At 44.1% G+C, this 24,452-nt stretch overlaps 2 protein-coding genes across 2 annotated transcripts in view; both read left to right on the top strand.

Moving 5' to 3' along the window:
• The window catches only part of LOC120020480 (cAMP-specific 3',5'-cyclic phosphodiesterase 4D-like), a 105,549-nt gene extending 84,432 nt beyond the window's left edge, over nt 1-21,117 (top strand). The window contains exons 8-16 of the mRNA XM_038964180.1: nt 5,529-5,622; nt 6,461-6,645; nt 6,801-6,899; nt 7,018-7,182; nt 8,791-8,890; nt 9,064-9,341; nt 9,638-9,820; nt 10,136-10,664; nt 20,959-21,117. Coding sequence (XP_038820108.1) covers nt 5,529-5,622; nt 6,461-6,645; nt 6,801-6,899; nt 7,018-7,182; nt 8,791-8,890; nt 9,064-9,341; nt 9,638-9,820; nt 10,136-10,664; nt 20,959-21,014 — 1,689 coding nt within the window. The 3' untranslated portion in view covers nt 21,015-21,117. The remainder of the gene's footprint in view (nt 1-5,528; nt 5,623-6,460; nt 6,646-6,800; nt 6,900-7,017; nt 7,183-8,790; nt 8,891-9,063; nt 9,342-9,637; nt 9,821-10,135; nt 10,665-20,958) is intronic.
• On the top strand, nt 21,019-24,109 carry LOC120019886 (ras-related protein Rab-3A-like). Its single transcript, XM_038963298.1, has 4 exons — nt 21,019-21,183; nt 22,811-22,929; nt 23,203-23,327; nt 23,919-24,109. The coding sequence occupies exons 1-4, from the start codon at nt 21,019-21,021 to the stop codon at nt 24,107-24,109; spliced, it is 600 nt and encodes a 199-aa protein (XP_038819226.1).
• The last annotated feature ends 343 nt before the right edge of the window (nt 24,110-24,452 follow it).

The following is a 24,452-nucleotide window of genomic DNA, read 5'->3' as shown; positions in this document are numbered from 1 at the left end:
CTGTTAAGAAGCCTTTTGGACCTAGACTTGGTGCTCCGGTACCGCTTGCCATGCGGTAGCAGAGAGAACAGTCTATGACTAGGGTGGCTGGAGTCTTTGACAGTTTTTAGGGCCTTCCTCTGACACCGCCTGGTATAAAGGTCCTGGATGGCAGGAAGCTTGGCCCCAGTGATGTGCTGGCCCGTACGCACTACCCTCTGTAGTGCCTTGCGGTTGGAGGCCGAGCAGTTGCCATACCAGGGAGTGATGCAACCAGTCAGGATGCTCTCGATGGTGCAGCTGTAAAACTTTTTGAGGATCAGAGGACCCATGCCAAATCTATAGTCTTTGTTGATGCGCTCTTCACGACTGTCTTGGTGTGTTTGGACCATGATAGTTTGTTGGTGATGTGGACACCAAGGAACCTGAAGCTCTCAACCTGCTCCACTACAGCCCCGTCGATGAGAATGGGGGCGTGCTCGGTCTTCCTTTTCCTGTAGTCCACAATCATCTCCTTTGGCTTGATCACGTTGAGGGAGAGGTTGTTATCCTGGCACCACACGGCCAGGTCTCTGACCTCCTCCCTATAGGCTGTCTCATCGTTGTCTGTGATCAGGCCTACCTGAATGAATGGGATGGTCGGTATGCATCGGTAGACACACACCCCCAACTCCCAGTATCTAATGTGCAGAAAAAATGTGAAGAACAGAGTTGGAGCTGTGGATAAAACGCCATCCCCCCTCCATCCATCCATCATCATCCCTCTCCTCTCCTTCTTTCTCCAGACTGGAGTTAATAGCTTGTGTAATTCCATGATTAGCCTCCCCACGCAAGAGCCATGTGCGCTGGGTAAACACACACACACACATACCCACCACACACAGGCTCTCCCTGGATACCCACCACACACAGGCTCTCCCTGGATACCCACCACACACAGGCTCTCCCTGGATACCCACCACACACAGGCTCTCCCTGGATACCCACCACACACAGGCTCTCCCTGGATACATACACCACACACAGGCTCTCCCTGGATACCCACCACACACAGGCTCTCCCTGGATACATACACCACACACAGGCTCTCCCTGGATACCCACCACACACAGGCTCTCCCTGGATACACCACACACAGGCTCTCCCTGGATACATACACCACACACAGGCTCTCCCTGGATACCCACCACGCACAGGCTCTCCCTGGATACATACACCACACACAGGCGCTCCCTGGATACCCACTACACACAGGCTCTCCCTGGATACCCACCACACACAGGCTCTCCCTGGATACTCACCACACACAGGCTCTCCCTGGATACCCACCACACACAGGCTCTCCCTGGATACATACACCACACACAGGCTCTCCCTGGATACATACACCACACACAGGCTCTCCCTGGATACATACACCACACACAGGCTCTCCCTGGATACCCACCACACACAGGCTCTCCCTGGATACATACACCACACACAGGCTCTCCCTGGATACATACACCACACACAGGCTCTCCCTGGATACATACACCACACACAGGCTCTCCCTGGATACATACACCACACACAGGCTCTCCCTGGATACCCACCACACACAGGCTCTCCCTGGATACATACACCACACACAGGCTCTCCCTGGATACATACACCACACACAGGCTCTCCCTGGATACATACACCACACACAGGCTCTCCCTGGATACCCACCACACACAGGCTCTCCCTGGATACCCACTACACACAGGCTCTCCCTGGATACACCACACACAGGCTCTCCCTGGATACCCACCACACACAGGCTCTCCCTGGATACATACACCACACACAGGCTCTCCCTGGATACACCACACACAGGCTCTCCCTGGATACCCACTACACACAGGCTCTCCCTGGATACATACACCATAGACATACATGCAAGGCACACATGTGGTTGTGCGTTTCATGTGCTGCACCCCCACATTGCTGCCGATCGTCAATGAAAAGGGAGTCAGTGGGGAGGAATCATCAATGCTGGCACTTGATTTTTCTAAACATTTCACTCTTTGTCGTTGCTCTTTGTGTGGTTTATTTGACCTTCACTACATTGTATCGTATGGGAAAATATAATGTGCAATGGATTTTTCTGAAATTCTCTCCTTCTATAATGTATTTTCTATTCTGCTTTCTGCAAACGTTTGTGTTATTTACATTCATAATAGGATAATGATATGTTGCCTATCATGCCGAATCATCCTATCGTCCCCTTTTTTCTCTTTCCTCATAGCTTAGATGTACAGATACTTTAAATTACATGAATGACGATGAAACAAGTAACAAATTCATGTGTTCACATAAATTGTATTTTTATGTGGCTAAACCAACTAAGCTCGTAATTTAACAATTTTATTCGTATATACAGATGACATACAAGTTTGATTTTAAGGCACAAGTTCACATGTTCGAGAAGGTATTTCTGCCAAAAAACGCATTTTGATGAAAAAATATTTTTTACGTTCAAATGGCTCTCCTGTGAAGTCGTGACTTACGACATACACCTAGTATCCTGAATTGGGTCACATACAGTATATGATTGAAATACCTCAGCCATTCAAGGCATCAGATTTCCTCATAATCTTTAACTTGGTGCACATGGTGAAGCCTCGAACACAACCAGCCCCTGCCTACTCTCCCCCCACCGTGGGCCAATCAGCTCCATTTCCCTGTCCCAGCCTCTGATGCAGCAGGCTGCTGATTTGTTCCTTCCTTTAGGCATACAGTATGGGGGGGGTGGTAATTGGGAGTAGCGTGTGCTGCTCTCCTCTGTTTACACGCGGAGCAGCAGGCAGAATAGTGCTGCTGAGGGAGAGAGGAGAGTAAGCGGCAGGAGTCGCTTCTCTGCCATGCTCCCCACACCCTGCATCCTCAGCCTGGCTTCCACACTTCCTCCACCAAGGCAATCCTCTTACTTGCCCATTCCCGCTAGAGTGTGTGGATAAAACCTTCCCAATGCACTGTGTGTGTAGACTATCTGCTTGCAGTGGAATTAAGGAGCTCAGACAAGCAGGACAGGAGCACAATACGGACTCTAAGCCCAGTACAGCAGCTACAGGAAGGACCCTGCTTTTTTCCCCACCCCATGCATTATTTATTGCTGAAATGCCCGAAGTCAATGACTTGTTCTCTGTCGAGGATGTACCTTCAGGTAAGACGGGCTGGGATGGGATGGGATACACGTGTTGCTTGGTGAATGAATGTGTAGCACAGGTGTCCATCCTTGTTTGCAGAGTTCTTTGCAATTAGTTGGGAAGTGATGCTGTTTTTGCAGCATGTGTGTGTGGGTGTGTGTGTCAGGAGTGCTTGTGCATGTGTGTATGAGTGAGTCCATAAAGTGTATGTGCAGATATGTGTGTGCAAGAAGTATGTGTGAACATATGTACAGTACATGCAGCGTGCACAGTGTGTGTATATACTGTCTTTTTCTGTGTGTACATGCTCGGTTGGCATCTTCAGAGCACACTTTTGGTGTTTCAGAGGGGGGGAAATGTATTATCTTTGTGTATGATGATTATAAAGTATAATCACTGGTGTAGCACACCCTCCTGCAGCTTTGGGGAGCCAGGCTCAACCAATCAGAATTAGTTTTTCCCCACAAAAGGGCTTTATTACAGACAGAAATACTCCTCGGTTTCATCAGCTGTCTGGTCTCAAATGATCCCGCAGGTGAAGAAGCCAGATGTGGAGGTCCTGGGCTGGCGTGGTTACATGTGGTAGTGAGGCCAGTTGGGCATACTGCCAAATTCTCTAAAACAACGTTGGAGACGGCTTATGGTAGAGAAATTAACATTAAATTCTCTGGCAACAGCTCTGGTGGTCATTCCTGCAGTCAGCAGCCCTCAAAATTTGAGACATCTGTGGCATTGTGTTGTGTGATAAAACTACACATTTTAAAGTGGCCTTTAAATGCCCCCAACACAAGGTGCACCTGTGTAATGATCATGCTGTTTAATCAGCTTCTTGACATGCCACATCTGTCAGTTGGATGGATTATCTTGGCAAAGGAGAAATGCTCACTAACAGGGATGTAAACACATTTGTGCAGAAAATATTAGAGAAATACGCTTTTTGTGCGTATGGAACAGTTCTGGAATCTTTTATTTGAGCTTCATGAAACATGGGGCCAACACTTTACATGTTGTGTTTATATTGTTCTTCAGTATATTTATTATTATAATAAATTTTACTGTGTTGGAGTCCCCCTGGAGGTTGGGCCCCCCAGATAGCATATGATCACGTCATAAGTCATGAAAGAAATGTTTAGCATTACATGAAATTAGCTCAAAAATTATTGAAAGTCTGGACAATCCTTGTCCGGAAGGGAAACTTTTTTTTAATATAAAAAAACGTTTTTGTTCCATTACTTGAGGTTAAAATGTACATTTAGGGGAAGATTTGGTTAACTGGTTAGATTTGGTCAAATTGTTTATGTCAAAATGAATCAGGAATGAGCAGGGTAAGCTATACCATAAGGACTCCTTATTCATGTCCTCATTACATGTAGTGCAGCAAGATCGCTCATGGTCTGTAAAGTTCTCTACTTTTGTCAGATTTTAAACAATCAATATTGGAATCACCATGGTCACAAGCATAAACTGTCAGCTCCATCTATCTGATAGATTAAGATGGAATATGAATTTTGGTTAAAATATGTTACATTTAACTAGGTTTTACAGTCATAAAGCAACTGAGGAAAAACTAAAATGCTACTGTATTTACCACTTGAATAAAGAAGAAAAAGTATATTTTTGTAAACTCCATAAGACATCAACTCTGTCAGGTTATTGTCTAACATCAACTCCATCAGAGTACTGAAAGATTTGATAAAATGGTTATGTTTTTATTGGGAATTTTCTAATGAATCATTTTCCATATTTTACAAATGTTTGTATTGAACTTTTATTTTTAGAGGCCAAAATATGTCTGTTTTCAGTATCTGCTGTCAACTCCGTCAGTGGCTTGTCAACACCGTCACTGATGGAGTCTATATTATTTTGTCAATATCTGAAAAAATATTTGAATCAGTGTTCTGTAGCATATGCTTAAACAATTGAAGTATTTGCTGTGTTAGACTTAAGGGATAATGTTTGAGATATAAATGTTTTATGTTCTAAATCTAGAAAGACATGCCAAAATGTTAACAAAATTAGCACAGGAGCTTTTAATAGTGCATTAAAATAAAACTTTTGTTAATATTAAGAAAAATATTTGTCCAGTCTTTAAAGAATTCCTGAGCTCTAAAACGTTTTACATTTTAGTAATTTAGCGGACGCTCTTATCCAGAGCGAATTATACTTAGTTATATTCATCTTAAGAAAGCTAGGTGGGACAACCCCATATGCATCACAGTCATAGTAAGTACATTTTTCTTCAATGAAGAAGTTACCAGACACACATATGCAAACTACCAAATGTCTCACAGTGTAGATGTGCCTGTCATGTGTATGTCCACAGTAGAGACTATATTGTGACAGTCTGAGTAATGCAGTGTGTTGTTGTCTCCTCAGTTCAAGAGGATGCTGAACAGAGAGCTCACTCAGCTATCAGAGACCAGCAGATCAGGGAACCAGGTGTCAGAGTTCATCTCCAGCACCTTCCTAGGTACGTCTTTCTCTCCACCACCTTTCACTGTCTGACTGTCTTAGTAGAGACATCTACCGTATGTACTGTAATGTGAATCTAATAGTTACTAATGTATACTTAATGTATAGTTACTGTTACGTTCCCCAGGACGAAAACCAAAAATTGTCGCTCAATCAGAAAGGGGAACTCACAAAGAGTCACTGACAACAACCAAAACGAAACAGGTAGGGTTTTAGGAGGTGTTCTGAAAGACACTCATGGGGGAGTGCACTGAAAGTTGACTAGCAACAAAAACAAGGACCTAAAAGACACCCACTAAATTTACCCAAGAAGAGGCAAACAAAATAAAAACCCAAACCAAACTTAAAGACAGGAAGCAAACCAAAAAGTGGAGCAAAACGAAAACAGGGCAGATAAGATAAAGGATTGTTTGTCTGGAAATCAAATAGGGCGAGCCAACTAAAAGTGTTAACTCTCCACGTCGCTCAAGACCATTGGAGCACTGGGCCAGCCACTCTTAAATAGCACCTGGGCCAGCACAGGTGAAACACCTTCCCCCTAACGAGATGACCAACCAGCACAGGTGTAGTACATACTGACTAACGAGGTGACACCAATCGGTGCGCCCCACGTGCTAACGTCCAACCTCCAAATATAAATGGAAAAACCAAAGCCTGTAACATTACATGTGATTATGCCAAGACAATACAAATCCAGGCAACTACATGATATCTGTGCAACTTCAACTCAGTGTAAAGTGTAACCAGCGCTGGTTTCAATAGACAACCCTTCTGAACTCTATTGTTATTACTGTGGAATAACTGTGGAATAACTGTGGAATAACTGTGCACCACAGAAAAGCAACATGACATGGAGATCATGTCTCCAAACATCAAGGAGAAGAAGGAGAAAACGGACAAGAAGAAGCGTCCCATGTCCCAGATCGTGGGGGTGAAGAAGCCCAGAATCATCCCTAGTGTAGCCCCCTCCAGCATCCCCCGCTTCGGGGTCGCTTCCACTCAGGAGGGCTTTCTCGCCAAGGTAGTCCCTTCTTTTCTGACAATTAGAAAGTACCTCACTTTTAGGGTTCTGTTCTGCCACAAGTTCTGTCACTCTTAGGATTTAATAGTCCCCAGCACGTTTTGGAGTTAAAGGATCTGCAGTTTTTTTCTAACAAATGTTTTTCCATCTGGCAGCAGTTGGAAGATATAAACCGATGGGGTGTGGATATTTTCAAAATATCTGAATATTCTGGGAATCGTCCGCTGACGGTGGCGATTTATTCAATTTTCCAGGTATGTCATCCTTATGTTTCCAAATGAGTCCTCTTCTAAATGGGCCCTCTTACATGGCTAAACAATTTACAAAGTCACTGATAAAAAATGATGAAAATAATATATGTATTCCATATAGGAGCGAGAGCTGCTGAAGTCCTTCAAGATCCCTGCAGACACCTTCATCACCTTCATGATGACCCTGGAGGACCACTACCACCACGATGTGGCCTACCACAACAACATCCACGCTGCAGACGTGGTCCAGTCCACCCACGTCCTCCTCTCTACCCCTGCCTTGGAGGTATGACAACTCTTTAGCTAAAAATACTGTGTATATATATATATAAATTTATTATTTATTAAAAAACATATATTTATATATATATACATACATTATTTTTTTATTTTTTTTACACATTTCAAATGTTACATGTCATTTTTTTTGTTGACAATACTGTTTTGTGTTTAGTTTATTTTTTTACTGTAAGAAAATGTAAAGAATACCACAATGCAATATAATGTTCAAAACTGTACACCTTCTGCAGGGCTATACAGTACATCGTTTAACGTCAAAGTTATGGACATTAGAAAAAAGGTGTTTTGAAAATTGGGGCAGACATGTGTCCCACCTGTCCCATATTGTTGTTGCGCCTATGCACAAGTCCCATACACATTCTCACACACATACTGTACAGCAGTGGTGACCAACGCATTCTGAGTGAAGATCACTTACTGAGTCAAAAAGCAAGACGAGATCTACCACTCAGATTTTTTTTAACAGGACTTAAAAAAACGGAAGCCAATGCAACATTAACCTATTTAAAACAGCACTGTAGCAATGAGGTTTGTGCAGTAGGCTATAGTCCCAATACATTATTACCACATATTGTCTTTGCTTGAATATCCCTGCCAATGCAATGTTGTTCGGGACTATAAAAAATAAAAAACTGATCAGTAGATATTGTTGTATTACTGGTGAGGCAACGCTGAGTGAGCATACTGTACGTTTAAAAATTTACTGGGCTGATTGTGCCTGCATCTGATGGTCAGTCTCAGCAGAGGGAGAGTGCAGGAGGAGACTGAGGTCCACCTCTCAACGTCCCTCCGCTCTCCCTTTCCTCTGCTGACACTGACCAAAAAGGGACACCGTCTTCCACCTGGTGGCCAAACTCGAGTTGCACCTCATTATCTCTGCATCGTGCACAAATTCATATTGTTACTCCTACGAACAGAGAAAGTTAAATATTTCTCGATATTAAAAAAGACCAAAATCTTCTAATAATAATGCAAGCCTATCAATACACTTTTCTACTCATTCATTACAGCGGCAGTGTTGGTTGTAGCGTGAGTGGAAGTTTGAAGAATGCACATCTTAATAGCCTCTAAAAGTGTTGAATAAAAAGTGTTGACAGTGCTGAGTAAGAACTTAAACATGAACTCACTCATAAAAACAGCAGCTCTTTGCTGTATTCATTGACATTCTCTCTTTGGTCATGATTTTAAACGTTTTGAAATCTCACAGTATCAACTTTGCTGCTGCTTTCTTTTCCGCCTGCTATGTTACTGTAGACACGGTAATCTGAGCCATCCGACTGGCCAGCGGTAAGCCTATAGTGCACTTGATTTGCTCTCCAGGCCCACCGAGAAGGCAGAGTTTGTACCTTCAGACACATTAAATGGTTAAAAATGGGAACATTTTGCCTACCTGACGTGCAGGGCAGCTGAATCGCGTGCACCTACGGCCAACAAAATAAAGGAATACAAGGCTTTATCGTAGTTTTTTTTACAGAAATGTTTTCCGATCGACTAGAAATGCCATGGAGGTTGCCCAGTCGATCGACCGGTTGGTGACCCCTGCTGTACAGTATTTACCTGCATTAACATCCCTGTGTTCCTCCAATCTCTACAGGCGGTGTTCACTGACTTGGAGATCCTAGCTGCTCTGTTTGCCAGTGCTATACATGATGTGGACCACCCGGGGGTATCTAACCAATTCCTCATCAACACCAGTGAGTTCACATATCCCCCTGGGCACAGAGATGTTTAAAATCTTGGAATCCTTTGTGGTTGTGTGTCCACATTAAATTGTCTCATGGGCTGCATATGTCCCACACGCCGCCAGTTTGAGACCCCTGCTGTAGAATGTGTGTTTGCACTGTTCCTCTCCTATGTGTCCGTCCAGACTCCGAGCTGGCCCTGATGTACAACGACGTGTCGGTCCTGGAAAACCACCACCTGGCCGTGGGCTTTAAGCTGCTGCAGGAGGACAACTGTGACATCTTCCAGAACCTCAGCAAGAAACAGAGGCAGTCCCTACGCAAGATGGTCATAGACATGGTGTTAGCCACAGACATGTCCAAACACATGAACCTGCTGGCTGACCTGAAGACTATGGTGGAGACCAAGAAGGTGACCAGTCTAGGAGTACTTCTACTAGACAACTATGGAGATCGTATCCAGGTAAGACTCACAGAATGATAAAATTAACTCTCTTAGAAGGGATTCATATTCAGCATAACCAATGTGAATTAGATGATGATATGGCCATTTGGCTGACACTGTCATCCAAAGCTTCTTACAATTAACACATTAATTCAGTGTATGTGGCATATTTAGGTATTGAACCCAAAACACTTGTTTTGACTGACAGCACCCTGCTCCAGCCAACTGAACCATTGGGATCGTATTATTGTCATATGATGTATGGTCATTTAATTTCCTTGATACTCAATAAGAAGTGTTTTTGGTTTCTCCAGGTCCTCCAGAATATGGTTCACTGTGCTGACCTCAGTAACCCCACCAAGCCCCTGGAGGTCTACCGCCAGTGGACTGACCGCATCATGGTGGAGTTCTTCACCCAGGGGGACAGGGAGAGGGACAAGGGCATGGAGATCAGCCCCATGTGTGACAAACACAACGCCTCCATCGAGAAGAACCAGGTACAGTTATTATACACACAGGCACTGAGACACATACAGTACAGTATGCACACACTATGTTCACATGCAGAAGAGAGACACACACACAATTACAATTATAATAGTTAGGTATATTCTTACATTTGTCCTATTTCACACATGTACAAGTGTGCATTGAACACGTGTGAATTGGAAATGTGTTTTTTGCATATCCCACTCCCCCTGAGACAGGCCACACCGACAGATTCTTCACCTGCTCTACACACACACAGTCTGGGCTAAAAAGTCTGCCTCTTTTACTAATATGTCAATGACTATAATCATTTTCCTCTCCAGGTGGGCTTCATAGATTACATCGTCCACCCTCTGTGGGAGACGTGGGCAGACCTGGTCCACCCTGATGCCCAGGACATCCTAGACACGCTGGAGGACAATCGCGAGTGGTACCAGAGTATGATCCCCCACAGCCCCTCGCCCACACCCGAGGCCCAGGACAAGATGGGCCTGCCTGGGGGAGCCATGGGAGCCGGAGGGGGTGGAGGTGGATCCTCCACAGGAGATAAGTTCCAGTTTGAGCTGACCCTAGAGGAGGAGGAGGGCGAGTCCGACTCAGAGAGCCCTCCGGCAGAGGAGGAGGGGTACAGTAGCACTGGGATGGAGCCTTCTAGGACTGACCCGGACAGCAGACTCCATTCCGTGTCTGCCACTGCTCACCCACACACGCAAGTACTCTCCAAAATGGCTACCTCTGTCCTCAATCTTGGTGGAAGGACTTTGTCCACAGACTCTGACCCAGAAAGGGAGGCCACCGAAGACAGAGAACATGACCAAGAAGGTAACGCCGGTGTGAGGCGCTTCAGGCTAGGTACATAACATCAGTGCAATTTTCTTTTTTTCTTATTTTTTTTATTTTAATTTCTGCGCCTCCCCCCTGACCCCTTCAACCCCCATCTCTGGCTTCCTTGGATTGAATGGCAGGACAAAGCTGGGGTAAAGAACGTAGAGGGGGTGCGTTCAGGAAGTCTGCACTTACACAGCAGTCACCTCGTACTGGAGAAAGGAGAGCCCCACTGTTCCTTCTTTGGTTGCAGAGAACAGGAAACTGTGTTTTTGAGCTGGTCTTTTGTGTTTTACCGATACGTCTCTAAGTTGGACCTGTCGCCATATTCAGTTTATGTTTCTCAGAAACACTGAGAAAACCAACCTTCCTGTTTTGCCAGTCAAGCCAAGGTCTACGACAAAAGAGCAAGGAATTTTGTGGAACACGTCTTCCTTTTGACTACTTATGACCGCTAGAAACAATTGACGAAGCGACGAACTTAGTAACAACAAACACCACAAAGGCTTTTGAGACATTATGCCAAACAGATTAATAAACATGGACTTGGCCAATGGCAACATTTGCCTGCCTTTTCAACTGTTGGTCATTTTGTCTTTAATTTAAGTCCTTTTAAACTAGTGCAGAAAGTGGTTTAAACCGGTAAACTGCAGACTTACCAAATATGTACTACAAAGGACAAAGTACAGAGCAGAACGTCAGATTTGAGGAGGAGATTGTTTCAATGTAGCACAATACTTTTTGGGTACCTTGTTGTAACAGCTAGGGGTCTCTCTCATCAGCCACACTCTTAACAACTGGTTTAGGGTCAGTTCTTCCTCCCACAGTCCTAACCTGAACTGTTATGTGTAAACCAACAAAACCAACCTTGAGCCAGTCGTTATAGGGGCATATAAGTAACCCAAAGCTATGCGGTGTGCACCTGGCACCTCCCAGTGTTGAATATCGGAATTAAAGTCTGAACGTGTACTGCAATTCAAGGCATTCAAAATGCCCATACCTACAGCAAATTGACTATAGGTATGTTAAGTGGATTGGTTTTAGCTGTGTTGCTGTTGTAGGCAGGGGTATCCAAAACAAGCACTTCAGTTAAGATTCACCACTTGTCTGTATGATTTTATTTGATTTCGTTTTTTTCTATTTGAAGTCCCTCAAAGTGTATACATACTGCTTTATACTGTAATTGTGTGTATCCTTAACCTTTTTATGGCATCAGTTTGCCTCCACTTTTAGCACTTTACAATTTTACTCACAGCCAATCCCCATCCTGCTTGGAAGGGCTTGAGCCAATCCATAAACACATTGGAGGCAGGTGACTGAGAATTTTTGTTTGCCACTGGCAACATGGTAGCCAGCACTTACATACCCTAGCACATTAGGATAACTAGTTGCTTTGAGGGAACCTGGACAAAGTTAAGTTAACTGTTTGACAGTACAGTAGGGCTGTGGGACATTTTTTACATTTACATTTTAGTCATTTAACAGATGCTCTTATCCAGAGCAACTTATGACTTGAGTGCATACATTTTCATACTGGTCCCCGTGGGAATCGAACCCACAACCCTGGCGTTGCAAGTGCCATGCTCTACCAAATGAGTCAAACTGTACAATGTCCTTTCAAGTCTATTATTGTTGTTACAGTAAAGGTCTCAAGTTTCCTACTTACTTCAGGTACCATCATCTGGTCACACTGTCAACCAGTTGAACTAGTAAAAAAAAGATACATTGGTAGCGTTTACATATGTTATCACAGTTTGTGAAGCGCATGGTGTAATATTTGCCAAACTATTTCAGAAATGTATGAAAGATGTGCCGCTCAAGGCAATTGTAACTGTAAAAAAAAAAAAAAAAAAAAAAGACCGTTGGCCATAGGCCAGTTTTCTGTGCTGAAATTTTCACACCCTTTTCCTTTTGTCATTGGTCAATATTCTGCTCTTCACAGGGACATGACCAATGACAGTACAAGTGCCAAGCAAGCATGACACAACTCGTACTGTAATTTCCATTTTGCCCCTGGCTAATTTCCATCAATGACTAATGTTGATCATGTCGCCCTCCCTGTGTACCCTTTCTGCCCCATAGGTTTTCTGTTTTAGAACAATAATCCACTGATAACTGCACCTTTCTTAATGTTTGAATGGTTGAACATTTAGATTAATTGAATTTGTAAAGAAACCAAAGCACTTTGTATAGTAATTTTTACAGGACTGTGCTTAAAGTACAGTCGAGTGTGATGTAACTCTGTTGACTAATCCACATTAGTATTCCGTATTCTGGTATTATGTGGCTTGATTATTACAATTGATGCATAGCACAGGCTGGACCACTGAAGCTAAATTGGGGGACTTGTGCTATGGAATTAAAACTTTTTTGTATCTATAATAGGTTTTGATAAAGATGCATGACATTGGCTGCAAGATTCATAAGGAAAGTATTCAAGTATCTAAAATAAGCTCATCTGTGAACGAAACAGAAACTTTTGAACCTACACCGTGGAGTAAATTGATGTTGTGTTTTTATGAAAGATCCAGAAATGTGACTTTCTGGAGCCTTATATTTGCGTAAATTTTCTTTCCTCATAGATTGTCTACTCGATATGGTGGGGAGACACCAGTGCTATGCACACAGTAGTTAAGGAGCACAAACAGTTCAGAACTCAAGCAAGCCTTTCTGTCTTTCTCAGCTTTCATGAAAAATGTCTTCACCAGCCATTGTTATGACAGTATTTTCACGAGGATTCAGTTATGCTCTCTGTCTACCATTGATTGTTTTGTATATTTTCCTCACAATGCTTTGTGTACAGTTTATTTATTATTTCTATATCTGTCTGAAAATGAAGAACTATAGACTTTGTTGGAGGCTAAGTATTTATTTGTAGCTACCTTCCGAGCTTTGGGAGAAAAAAATGGGACAGATTTCAACTACAGTGCTCAACCATGGAGGCCGTTGGGAGGAGCTATAGAAGGACGGGCTCATTGTAATGGCTGGAATGGAATTAATGGAACGGAGTAAAACATGTGGTTTCCATATGTTTGATGTGTTTAATACCGTTTCATTTATTCCATTCCAGCCATTACAATGAGACGTCCTCCCATAGATCTTGCCACCAGCCTCCTCTGGCACCCAACCAAATGTTTTAGTTTCCTTATGTCTGCCATAAAAGAAAGCAAAAAGAATCCAACTTTCCGGTTTCCTTTCAGTCGGTCACTCGGTATAACATACTATGTAGGGTCAACGACCAATCCTATTCACCTGAAGCAAATTGAAATCACTCGCAACGGGCCAATGGATGCCGAGCCTGCCCTCGGATGCTCCGCCTTCCTGACTATAATACCGGGGCTCGCATACATTTCCTACATTTTTGCGTTTGCTAAAAGTTAACTACTTTCTGCTCTGCTTGTGTAGCTAATACTTCCTTGCTTAGGTAGGATTTGTGTTTGCTTAACACCCACTACTTTCTGCTCTGCTTGTGTAGCTAGTGCTCTGTTGCTTGAGTAAGATGGCCAGTGGTAGGAGGAAGTTCAAAAAGGCTAACCAGTCGAGTTTGAACCTCCGACCATGACCTAGAGCATGTGGTTTCACAATAAAATATTAAGAAAAGAGTGCTATCCTGCTTGCTTGGGGTGGAAACACACTCAGGACTCCTTGGCTCGGGCCAGTTGGCGTGACCATTGTCTCCGGCTGGGTTCAACCTCTATTGGGCGTAGGGCTTACTTTTTGAGGATGATTGAGGCTGCTGGCGAAGGTTCTTTCAGTGAAAATGAGGGTTTGGGAATGGGGTTGTTTGAGGCCGGCGTAGGGCCGCAGCGGGGGTCTGAGTTGATAGGGGTGTAATCCCAGCCGAGTGAGGCTCATTCTGGTGTCTCTGGCAGTTTTCAGAGTCTGGATTCCAGGGATGATATACTATCCCTGGTTGGCTCTGGAGGGTTTTCAGTGTCAATCAGTTGACATCAGTCCGGGGAGGCCTGAAGCCCCGGCTTTGGATTTGGTGGGGGAGAGTGAACCATTAGTGGTTAATGCGCCTTTGTTGGAGCTGTGTCGTAGGGCGGCAGATCACCTAGGGGTGGATTTTCCTTCTCCCCTGCAGAGGAGTTCCTCCAGGTTAGCTCCCGTCCCTGCAGCAGTGATGAGTGATGAGCTAAAGACAACCTGCGATTCCCCTCATTCAGCCAGGCTGGTGCTACCAGGTTATCTCGAGTTCATTAATAGAGGGTATGGAGGAGACAGGGCTCGTTTGCACACCACCAATGGATAGAAAGCTGGCGAGTTACTTAACTTCAGAGACTAACAAGGGGGCAAATCCTAGCATGGTGCTTCCGAATAAACAGTGCTGATCCTCGGCGGATCAGCTGGACAAAGTTATGTCTGTCCCACTGTACTATCCTGGCTGTGGGGGAAAGTATGGGGGCGATGGTGGTGGCTCAGTGCCACCTCTGGTTGATGTTGTCCCGGATTCCTGAGAGGGACAGGCGGATGTATTTGGATGAGACAGTTTAGTCAAAAAGGTTGTTTTGCTCGGCTATGGAGTCCTTACAGGCCAGTTTTGAGGAGAAACAAAAGCAGGACGTAGCTCTATGGGTCCTTTTCCAACTAAAATTTGGAAAATCACCTTTGCGGTGGCGGCTCTGCAGTTCCGAGGTGTGAAGGAAAGGGTGCAGGCCAAAGGCGGGTTGTCGCCTTGGTTCTTCTGGGCAGCGGCGGACGTCTTGGCACAGACGGCGTGCTGGTTTGAAGGAACACAGGGTGCAAGCAGATTCTGCTGTAACGCTGGGGAAGAAGCAGACCTCTCAACCCTAGCTGGAGGCCGGGAGAGGGGGCGTGCTCTATGGGCGCTCCTTCCCAAGCATTTACTGTGGCAACAGTGCTCCCAAGTGGTTCGGTCAATAAGGGGTTCGGTCAATACTGGTTGCCGAAGTCCCCGAACCCGGTGTGGGCATAAACACAGTTCCTTCCTCACATTCAGACACACGGTTGTCAAAAGTGGTGGAAATGAAAAACAAGTATACATTATTTTTTAAATAAATTAACCTTAATTATCCTAGGAGATAATGTGGTGCTCCACACTGCCACGCTTGTTTCCCATATGGTGTTCATAATGAATCACAAGAGAAGTTGTTGACTCCGGCTCAGCGCATTCAGTTTCTGGCTGGGGCCCTCGGTGCCTTTTCGCTTGTGCCTGTGGTTATTGGGTCTAATGGCCTCTATGGTGGCTGTGGTGCCTCTGGGACGTCTGTTGATGCTTCTATTTCAGCGCTCGGTGACTGCTAGTGTCTGAACGCATCTCGCCACTGCCATTGGTTGCTTAGGGTTTCCCCGTCGTTGCTATCAATGAGGTGTTTCCTTCCGATGTTTTAGGGCCAGCGTGTGTTGGTAAGGTCTGACAACAGGGCGATGGTGGCGTACATCAACAGGCAGGGGGGACGAGGTCTCTCTTTTGCCTAAACCTGGCACGTTATCTCCTCGTATGGAGCAGTGCAAATTTCCTGTCGCTCAGGGCAAAGTATCTTCCCGAATCTCTCCACGTGGGTGCAGATCTACTTTTCAGGGGTGGTCCTATCTCTAAGGAGTGGAGACTGCACCCCTCAGTGATTGCCCAGATATGGGACCGGTTTGGCAGGGCCGACGTAAAGCTTTACACATTTGCGAGAAAACGCGCATTGTCGACTTCTTCTCAATGAGAGATCTGGGCACTTTGTTGTGAGCGGATGCTTGGCATATCAGTGACCTCGGACCCTGCTCTATGCGTTCCTCCGGTGGACCTGATTCAGGCCACTGTGGAGAGGGTCCGTCAGGAAGGTCTGTTGTTGATTCTGGTGGCTCCCCGTTGGCCCAGACAACCCTGATTCCCGGAGATCCTCTGCATGTTAGGCAGGGACCCTGTTAAAGGAGTTTCTGATGTTCTTGCAAGAGCTTTTTGAGCAGGGCCTTTCTTTTTCCATATTTAAGTTTATGTAGGGACCCGTGGAGGGGTTCCGTGTCGTCAGGATCTATTGTCTATTGACACCCAAGGTCGTAGATATGGCTCTGCAGGTTTGGCCCCTGAAAGGTTGAATTTGATGACAAGGGGTTTATCCTCAAATGTGATTATGACTATACAGTTGGGCGTGTACACCCTCTACGAGAGGGTTGTATATAAGTGGCACGTGTTTGAGGTTTGGTGTCAGGTTAAAGGAGTTTATGATGTTCTTGCAAGAGCTTTTTGAGCAGAGCCTTTCTTTTTCCATATTTAAGTGTATATGCCAGCCATCTCAGCGTGTCATGTAGGGATTGACGGCTCTACCCAGGGGTCCTATCCACTGGTGGTGCGGTTCCACATTGAGTGAGCCTCCGTTGGAACAACTGGAGTCTGTAGACCTGAAGGTCCTTTCCTACAAGACCGCCCTGCTAATGGCCTTGGCGTCAGCCAAGCATGTTGGGGATATCCACATGCTATTAGTACACCCCTGCGACTCCAAAGTGTCACAGCAGGTGCCCTGTTGTTTTGGACTTGCGGTTCCTTGTATGAGTTCTGGCATTCCAGACTCCTTGGGTCTCTGTGTGAGACTTTTTTGAACCGCGAGGGCATAGCTGCAGGAAGTAGTGGTGCTAAGGTTGCTGCAGCACCCCCTGAAAAATCAGAATAATAAGATGTATTTTTTTTTAATCTTCACAAAGATACACTGGGCCTTTACTAATCCTGTATTAGCTGACTGATATAGCAATCTGTAGGGTCGGCCAAAAAATTAGAATTATGCAGCCCCCTCCCCCGTCGGTGACAGAATAGCAGCACCCCCAAACATGTTTCCCGCAGCTAAGCGCAAGTGTCTATGGACTTGGGCCAATGTTAGGCAGCGTTTTGTCCGGGTTACCACAGTTTCCCTGTGGGTTTGAGCCTTGGGCTGCCGTGGCAACGTGCGGGCTGCCTTGGTTCATTGTGTGTGTGCGCTTTACCAAGTCACGACAGGTGTTCTGTTGTTTTGGACTTGCGGTTCCTTGTACAAGTTCTGACATGTCAGGCTCACAAGGTAAGTATTGTTCTTGGAACTGTGGAGTCTATGGACTTGTGCTGCAGTGGCAGCGTGTCAGTGTGCATTGCCAAGTTGCAGCAGGTTCTAGGTCCCTATATGGGGTTCTGACAGTTCATAATTCTTGGGTAAGTATCAGAGAAAAAGGTGACTTCTGTAAACCCATTTTGGAGCCGGTGGAACCTGTGTGTGTGCTTGGGCTGTCGTTTGGTACCCTCTGAGCCGGCTTGGAGCATGATTGAAAGTACCCATAGTGTGTTATACCGAGTGACCGACTGAAAGGGAATGTACAGTTATGAATATAACTACTGTTCCCTAAAGGAGGGAACGAGGTATAACATATTTTGACCCCACGCCATCAGGGGGTTTGGGCTCGCTGAAGAGCAGTACTGAATTTAGGAAATGTATGCGAGCCCTCATATTATAGCCAGGGAGGCGGGGCTTCTGAGGGCGGGCTCTGCATTAATTGGCCCGTTGGGTTTGATTTCAGTTTGCTTCAGGTGAACAGGATTGGTTGATCCCCTATAATATGTTATACCTTGTTCCCTCCTTCAGGGAACAGTAGTTATCTTCATAACTGTACGTTTTCTAGATAGCATCAGTAGAGTAGGAGATTCCTCCTCGTTTCAGGCACATTGTTCCTATGTTTTTCTCCAGACCAGAACTATTCAGTCTGCAGTCTCGACAATCCAAACACAACTGTTTACTATGGGTTTCAACGCTGTTACTGTAACTGTACGCCTGTCCACCTTGCCAATAAAGAAGTCTTCATGCTTTTGACATCATGGATGCTTATTGGGAATAACGTTGACCATGGAACGCTGCAATGATATGCATGTTTTTTTCAACACAAATCAGATGACATATGGTTATCTGAACGTATTTCAATAAGACGGGGTGGCAGCGTGGCCGAGTGGTTAGAGCGTCAGACTAGTAACTGGAAGGTTGCAAGATCGAATCCCCGAGCTGACAAGGTACAACTCTGTCATTCTGCCCCTGAACAAGACAGTTAAGGCACTGTTCCTAGGCCGTCATTGAAAATAAGAATTTGTTCTTAACTGACTTGCCTAGTTAAATAAAGGTCAAAAATAAGACAATGATTCTAAAACATACTTATTCTAAATACAGTCATACTAGCAAAGTATGTTAGCAACATGTTTTTTTATGAATCATGAGAAAATTATTGTACAATTTGATGACAATCGATTTTTACCTTTATCCATAACTAATCCCCTCAATAATGGATTACCTATCAGAGAGGGGTTGGGGGTGGGCCCTAGAACGCTCAGTCTCGATTGATTTAAAAGACTGTCAGTCATCCTCTAGCTCTACTCTGAGCCCGCCCCTTCGGTGACAGGCAATCAAGTGACGCCCAAGGTTCTGCAGGTGCAATACTGGGTACTGCTGCAATAGCGCTGCAGATAAAAACAGGCTTTTCACGGTAAGCCGCAAGCGGTATTATTTTGCGAGTCATGTAAAGAAATGATAGCACTAGAAAGGGTTAGATTATGTTTCCAGATGTAAATCAAGGAGTGGAGAGGACCAATTGATTTGCGAAATAAGGAAGAGTAACCTTCATTTGACATATAGCGAGGCTGGAACGCTTCGCTAGCCTAGTATGCTAGCTAAGCCTAATTGCAGGGAGCCGTGTATTTTTATTGGGTGAACTGATGTTTATACTGTCAATGCGGCTGTTTAAAATAATGTAGCGTAGGCTTTCTGCCATTACAACAGAAATCATATTGAATGACCAAGAGCAGCTGTTATATGGGAAATAAACATGTTTCGAAATGTTTTTCCCCCCCATTGAATGGTGCGCGAGCCATTCGATCCCACTAACAAGCTTGAGGAAAGCAGTAGCAACTGGCTGGCTAGCTAGATAGGCGTCAAACTAGCTAGATAGCTAGCTGAACAGTGGTGACCCAATGGAATGGTCTTAGCCTAATTGATCTCCCTGTGACCAAGACCGTTTACCCATGTAAATACAATTATCTACGTACATTCTATAGCAAATGTCAAGTCAAACCGCCTGATGTAACTGCATGTCCCTGTCCATTCAATTATACTACATGCGCTAAAATCTATTTTCAAAACACCCAGCCATAGATGGGTTAGCCGATGCTTAGCCTAAGCCCTGCGGTTTCCGCCTTTATCTTGGTCAGGGTGCACATAGGCGATTTTACGGTCTGAAATGTCCAGGCAATGTAAGCAATGACTATCTACATTTATTTATCACAAAATGTTATTTTCATTACATTGCTTTACTATGCATGATATATAGATTATTACAGTATCGTTTATTCCTGTTTAAACCTTATACGCGCACTAGAATGTGCAGGAGCTGACTACAGCGCCACAGGACACATTGGATGTTTCCAAGACTCCCACCTCTCAAGATAGTGTTATGGAAATGTTATGGAGGTCAATCAGTTTTGATCCTGTACTTTAGTGGATACATTTATTTGAAAGCAGGCTAGGCTTGTCCTCACCACCGTTAGGATCAATCAAAGATGCCTGTAGTATCAAATGACTGAAAGAGATCTGGGAGGAGTCCAAATGTTCAGTGTCAAAATCACGTTGTTATTATGGTATTACTCAATGAAATCTAGTTGCAAGGATACACAATGACATTCAAGCCATCAAAATCACACTGGATATGGGTCCTTAATACTGTAATAGGCGTATGCTTTGATTGTATGGCCTATTTCAAAATTCAACTGTATTTTGGTTTTAATTCAATATGTTGTACCATATCATTTCACAAAAATATATTGCTTTAGGCTTTTTTTTAAACATCCTTCTCTTTAGTTGATGAAATACATTTGAAGGGTGTGACTGAAATCTCAAGTCAATCATTTACTAAAAGGCTTTACGGCTCATTGAAAATAGTCAGCATCAATCAGTATGATTTGACGCACTGCCGTTTTTAATTGATAGTTGTCTATCCCTTTCCCAGAGAGGTGTTAGATTATAATTCTCATTCTATTGACCACTGCCGTTGGAAGCGTTTAGAAAAATGTCTCCATAGTTATTGGTTTGATGTCAAAACATGCTATCTTATTTCGATGTAGCTATTTTTCATAGCGAAAGTAGATGTTGGATATGGGTGAGTAAAAATCATTTGGTAGGTCTACTTACATGCCCAATTCCTCAGACCGTTACCAAAGAGGTGCTTATGGATTTCTCTGAAAAACGATCCTCTGATTGTTGACAAAGCAAATGGATAAATCTGCCATTTTTGACAGAATTTAAAAAATATATTTTAAATGGGCAACAAAAGCATTAATTCAACTTGTCGTCATTCTATCCTTCCAAAGATGGCTTCCGCAACAGCCACTTATGGACAGAAGGAGTCCTCAGACCAGAACTTTGACTACATGTTCAAGATCCTGATCATTGGCAACAGCAGTGTGGGTAAGACCTCCTTCCTGTTTCGCTACGCAGATGACTCATTCACGCCGGCCTTCGTCAGCACGGTGGGCATCGACTTCAAGGTGAAGACCATCTACAGAAACGACAAGAGGATCAAGCTGCAGATCTGGGTAAGACACTGACCTTAACTAATTATATTCTTCTTCTGTTGAACACAAATTAGCTCATGTATGTTATTAGGGGTGTTCTTGCTTTAAAGGGATTGCTCCACCAAATTACACATTTACCTCATCTAACGGATATATAGTCGGCTAGTTTGGATGAAGAACAGACATTGACAGATTCAACCATTGCGGTATCTAATCCCCAACCCTGGTCCTGGAGAGCTACTGTACAAGGTGTGCAGGCTTTTGTTTCAACCAAGCACTTAACACACCTAATCCAACAAATAAACTGCTCGACAAGAGCATGATCGGGTGTATTAGAGTTGGACTGGAACAAAAACATACGTAACGTGTAGTGTTCCAGGACCAGGGTTGGTGAATACTATTTTACCTTGTGAAATATGAATGAGCACAAAGGTCTTGGCAAGTAGGCTAGTTCTCCAAGTTTGTTGGCTATAAAATAATGAGGGGGACAACTGTATGGGAAATATCCCATGACAGTAGGCTAGACTTGAAAGTTACACTTTTATTTTAGAGGGTGTGTTTGTTTAGGATTTTGGCCAGTCAGACCCCTATACTTTCCTGCATGACAGCAGAGGGGGCAGAGAGGAGCAGTATTGGTACACTAGCAGGAGGTTTGTGTCTCCAGTCTCTCTCTCTGTCTGTGGCTCCTGTAAGAAATATGTTTAGTTCTGAAGAAGATTGGTTGTGACACTACGTGCGTCATGGTGGGTCATCTGTATCCACCCCTTTTAGCAGAGTAGACCTCGCTATGGAACAGCGCACACAGCTCAAATCTAGGGTGCTACCTTCATACACAAGAAGGATATTCTTATTATAAGGATTATGATTACTGTATCTTGAAAAATTTAATTTGAGGATTTGATGACACATGCTCACCTAGATCTACATGTTTTTCTTGAAATTTGAACGGTTTTCTCAGTTGCTAGATGCGCCTCGCATTTTATTAATGTGAGCAAATCCCCTCTTCCAAGATATTATCTTGATTTATATCCTGCTTGACATGTATGGAATAAATCAAGATTATATGCTGTCTGTGGGTTTATTCTATTCGTATGATCCTGTGAACATGATCATGTCTCGACGTTATAAGATCGCTGAAGCCAAAAAACAAACATGTATGCTGATAAATGTCTAGTTTTCCTAAATCGACCTTGATTCATTTTCTAAAGTGTCTATCGTTGCTGTCTCTCCTATGTGCAGCATCATTATGGCCTGGTGGCGCCCATAAAACCTGCTTAAACACATCAGAAAATGGCTTTGAGGGCTATTGCATCTCTCTATGTGTTATGTTACTGGAGTATCTATCGCAATGCCATCTCACTGCTTGTTTAAAACAGAATCTTACACTGATATACTGCATGTGCATGTGCTGGCTCAAAATTGATACTATAACTACACTTCTGACATCATACGGAATATTAAAGTTAGTATCTTTTTTTTTAAATCCACAACTACATTGTTCTATGCGGCTACAATTTTTAAAGATGGGAGGTTAAACTTAGTGCATTATTTTATGTGGTAGTACATTGTAGGGCTATTTTTGTGCCTGAGTATACGTGTGTGTATGATATAATGACTGATTGTGTGATATAACGTGTGCTTCTCTCAGGACACTGCCGGCCAGGAGCGGTACAGGACCATCACCACAGCCTACTACAGAGGAGCCATGGGTTTCCTGCTCATGTATGACATAACCAACGAGGACTCTTTCAATGCCGTGCAGGACTGGTACGGGACCACTGGGAAATAGCGTGCGTGTGTGTGTGTGTGTGTGTGTGTGTGTGTGTGTGTACAACGACTGTATGTTTGTCCGTGTATTGTGTTTATGTTCTACAAAAGTTAAATAAATAATTTGATGACTGGGTGAAAAATGACAGCACCAATCAAGCGTCAGTTGCTTTGCCTGCTTGAATGAGGGTCCATGCACGCAACTAAACATGTTCAGTATCTGGGAAGTTATGATAGGATCCTTAATATAACTCAGTTTTTAATGTGTGTCAGGTCCACCCAGATTAAGACGTACTCATGGGACAACGCCCAGGTCCTGCTGGTGGGAAACAAGTGTGACATGGAGGATGAGAGGGTGGTGGCAGCAGACCGGGGCAGGCAGCTCTCTGACCAACTGGGTGAGTTGGAACACTGGACTTAATTACCCAGTAATATAACAACAACAAGTTATCAGTTTCCTTTCACTACAAAATTAGTTTTATGTTCCTAACCTGCAGTAGTCTCTAAAAGCCGACCGTATGCAATGGGGACTAGGCTCTTGTTTGACAACTCGACCAACAAATCACGAGGCAGACATGCCAGAATGTGGCGATTCAAAACCAACGTTTGCAGGCAAAACCATTGCAGTTGTTTAGTGACGGTAGTTGATGTAAACTAGCCATTTGTGAAATGCACTCTAAAAATAACCTCTGATCTCAATCTTGCTAGCTACTATTTTGTATTTTATTTAAGCAAATAAAGTAGCGATGTAGTTCATCTATGTCAAAGAGTCTATCATTGAAACCAGATCCTAGTCGCTGTTGCCTAAGGTCGGGTTTAAGGCTAAATCTGCAGTTAGTGTACAGTAGAGTAATGACATTCCAGTAGTTCTGGGGAAACAATATGAACAAATTAATGACAAGTGTTGATGATTACAACAAGTACACATCACTCGTTAGATTTGAACGTCTCTTAATTAATCAGACATCTGTCTTTCCTCTCCTCTGCAGGCTTTGAGTACTTTGAGTGCAGTGCCAAGGACAACATCAACGTGAAGCAAACGTTTGAGCGGCTGGTGGACATCATCTGTGAGAAGATGTCGGAGAGCCTGGACAACGCCGACCCCGCCGTCACAGGGGCCAAACAGGGGCCCCAGCTCACCGAGCAGCCCGAACGCCCCCACCAGGACTGTGCTTGCTAAACACACCATACACACACACACACACACCTGACCTCTCACACACCCCCTTCCTACAACCTCCTCAGCTGGTGGAAGAGGTCTGTGATGGGTTTGTGTTTGGATGGAAAAGCCGAAAAACTCCATTCTGTATTTCAGTCCCCCGTCTATCTATAGGTGTTCTTCTGTAAGTCCAAAGTTCACATTCCTCTGACTCCCCCTACTGCGGCCTCGAACCTGAAAGGATTTCATGGCTTTTTTCGAAGGGCCATATTGCTGATTATCTGTTTACTGTTGATAGCTTTACTGTTTTTTTTATGACCCCGATTTGGCTGGTGACAGAACATATTAAGCCACCAAATCCATT

This window comes from Salvelinus namaycush, chromosome 25 (assembly GCF_016432855.1).
Source record: "Salvelinus namaycush isolate Seneca chromosome 25, SaNama_1.0, whole genome shotgun sequence".
NCBI classification, from domain to species: Eukaryota; Metazoa; Chordata; class Actinopteri; order Salmoniformes; family Salmonidae; genus Salvelinus; species Salvelinus namaycush.
This window is presented reverse-complemented; position numbering and strand designations above follow the sequence as displayed.

What these genes read in the sequence shown, in the direction of transcription:
- LOC120019886 (XM_038963298.1), top strand. Translation starts at nt 21,019, where the DNA reads ATGTTCAAGATCCTGATCATTGGCAACAGCAGTGTGGGTAAGACCTCC. An exon ending in GGATCAAGCTGCAGATCTGG is followed by an intron (nt 21,184 to 22,810) that starts GTAAGACACTGA and finishes TGCTTCTCTCAG; the next exon opens with GACACTGCCGGCCAGGAGCG. An exon ending in TTCAATGCCGTGCAGGACTG is followed by an intron (nt 22,930 to 23,202) that starts GTACGGGACCAC and finishes AATGTGTGTCAG; the next exon opens with GTCCACCCAGATTAAGACGT.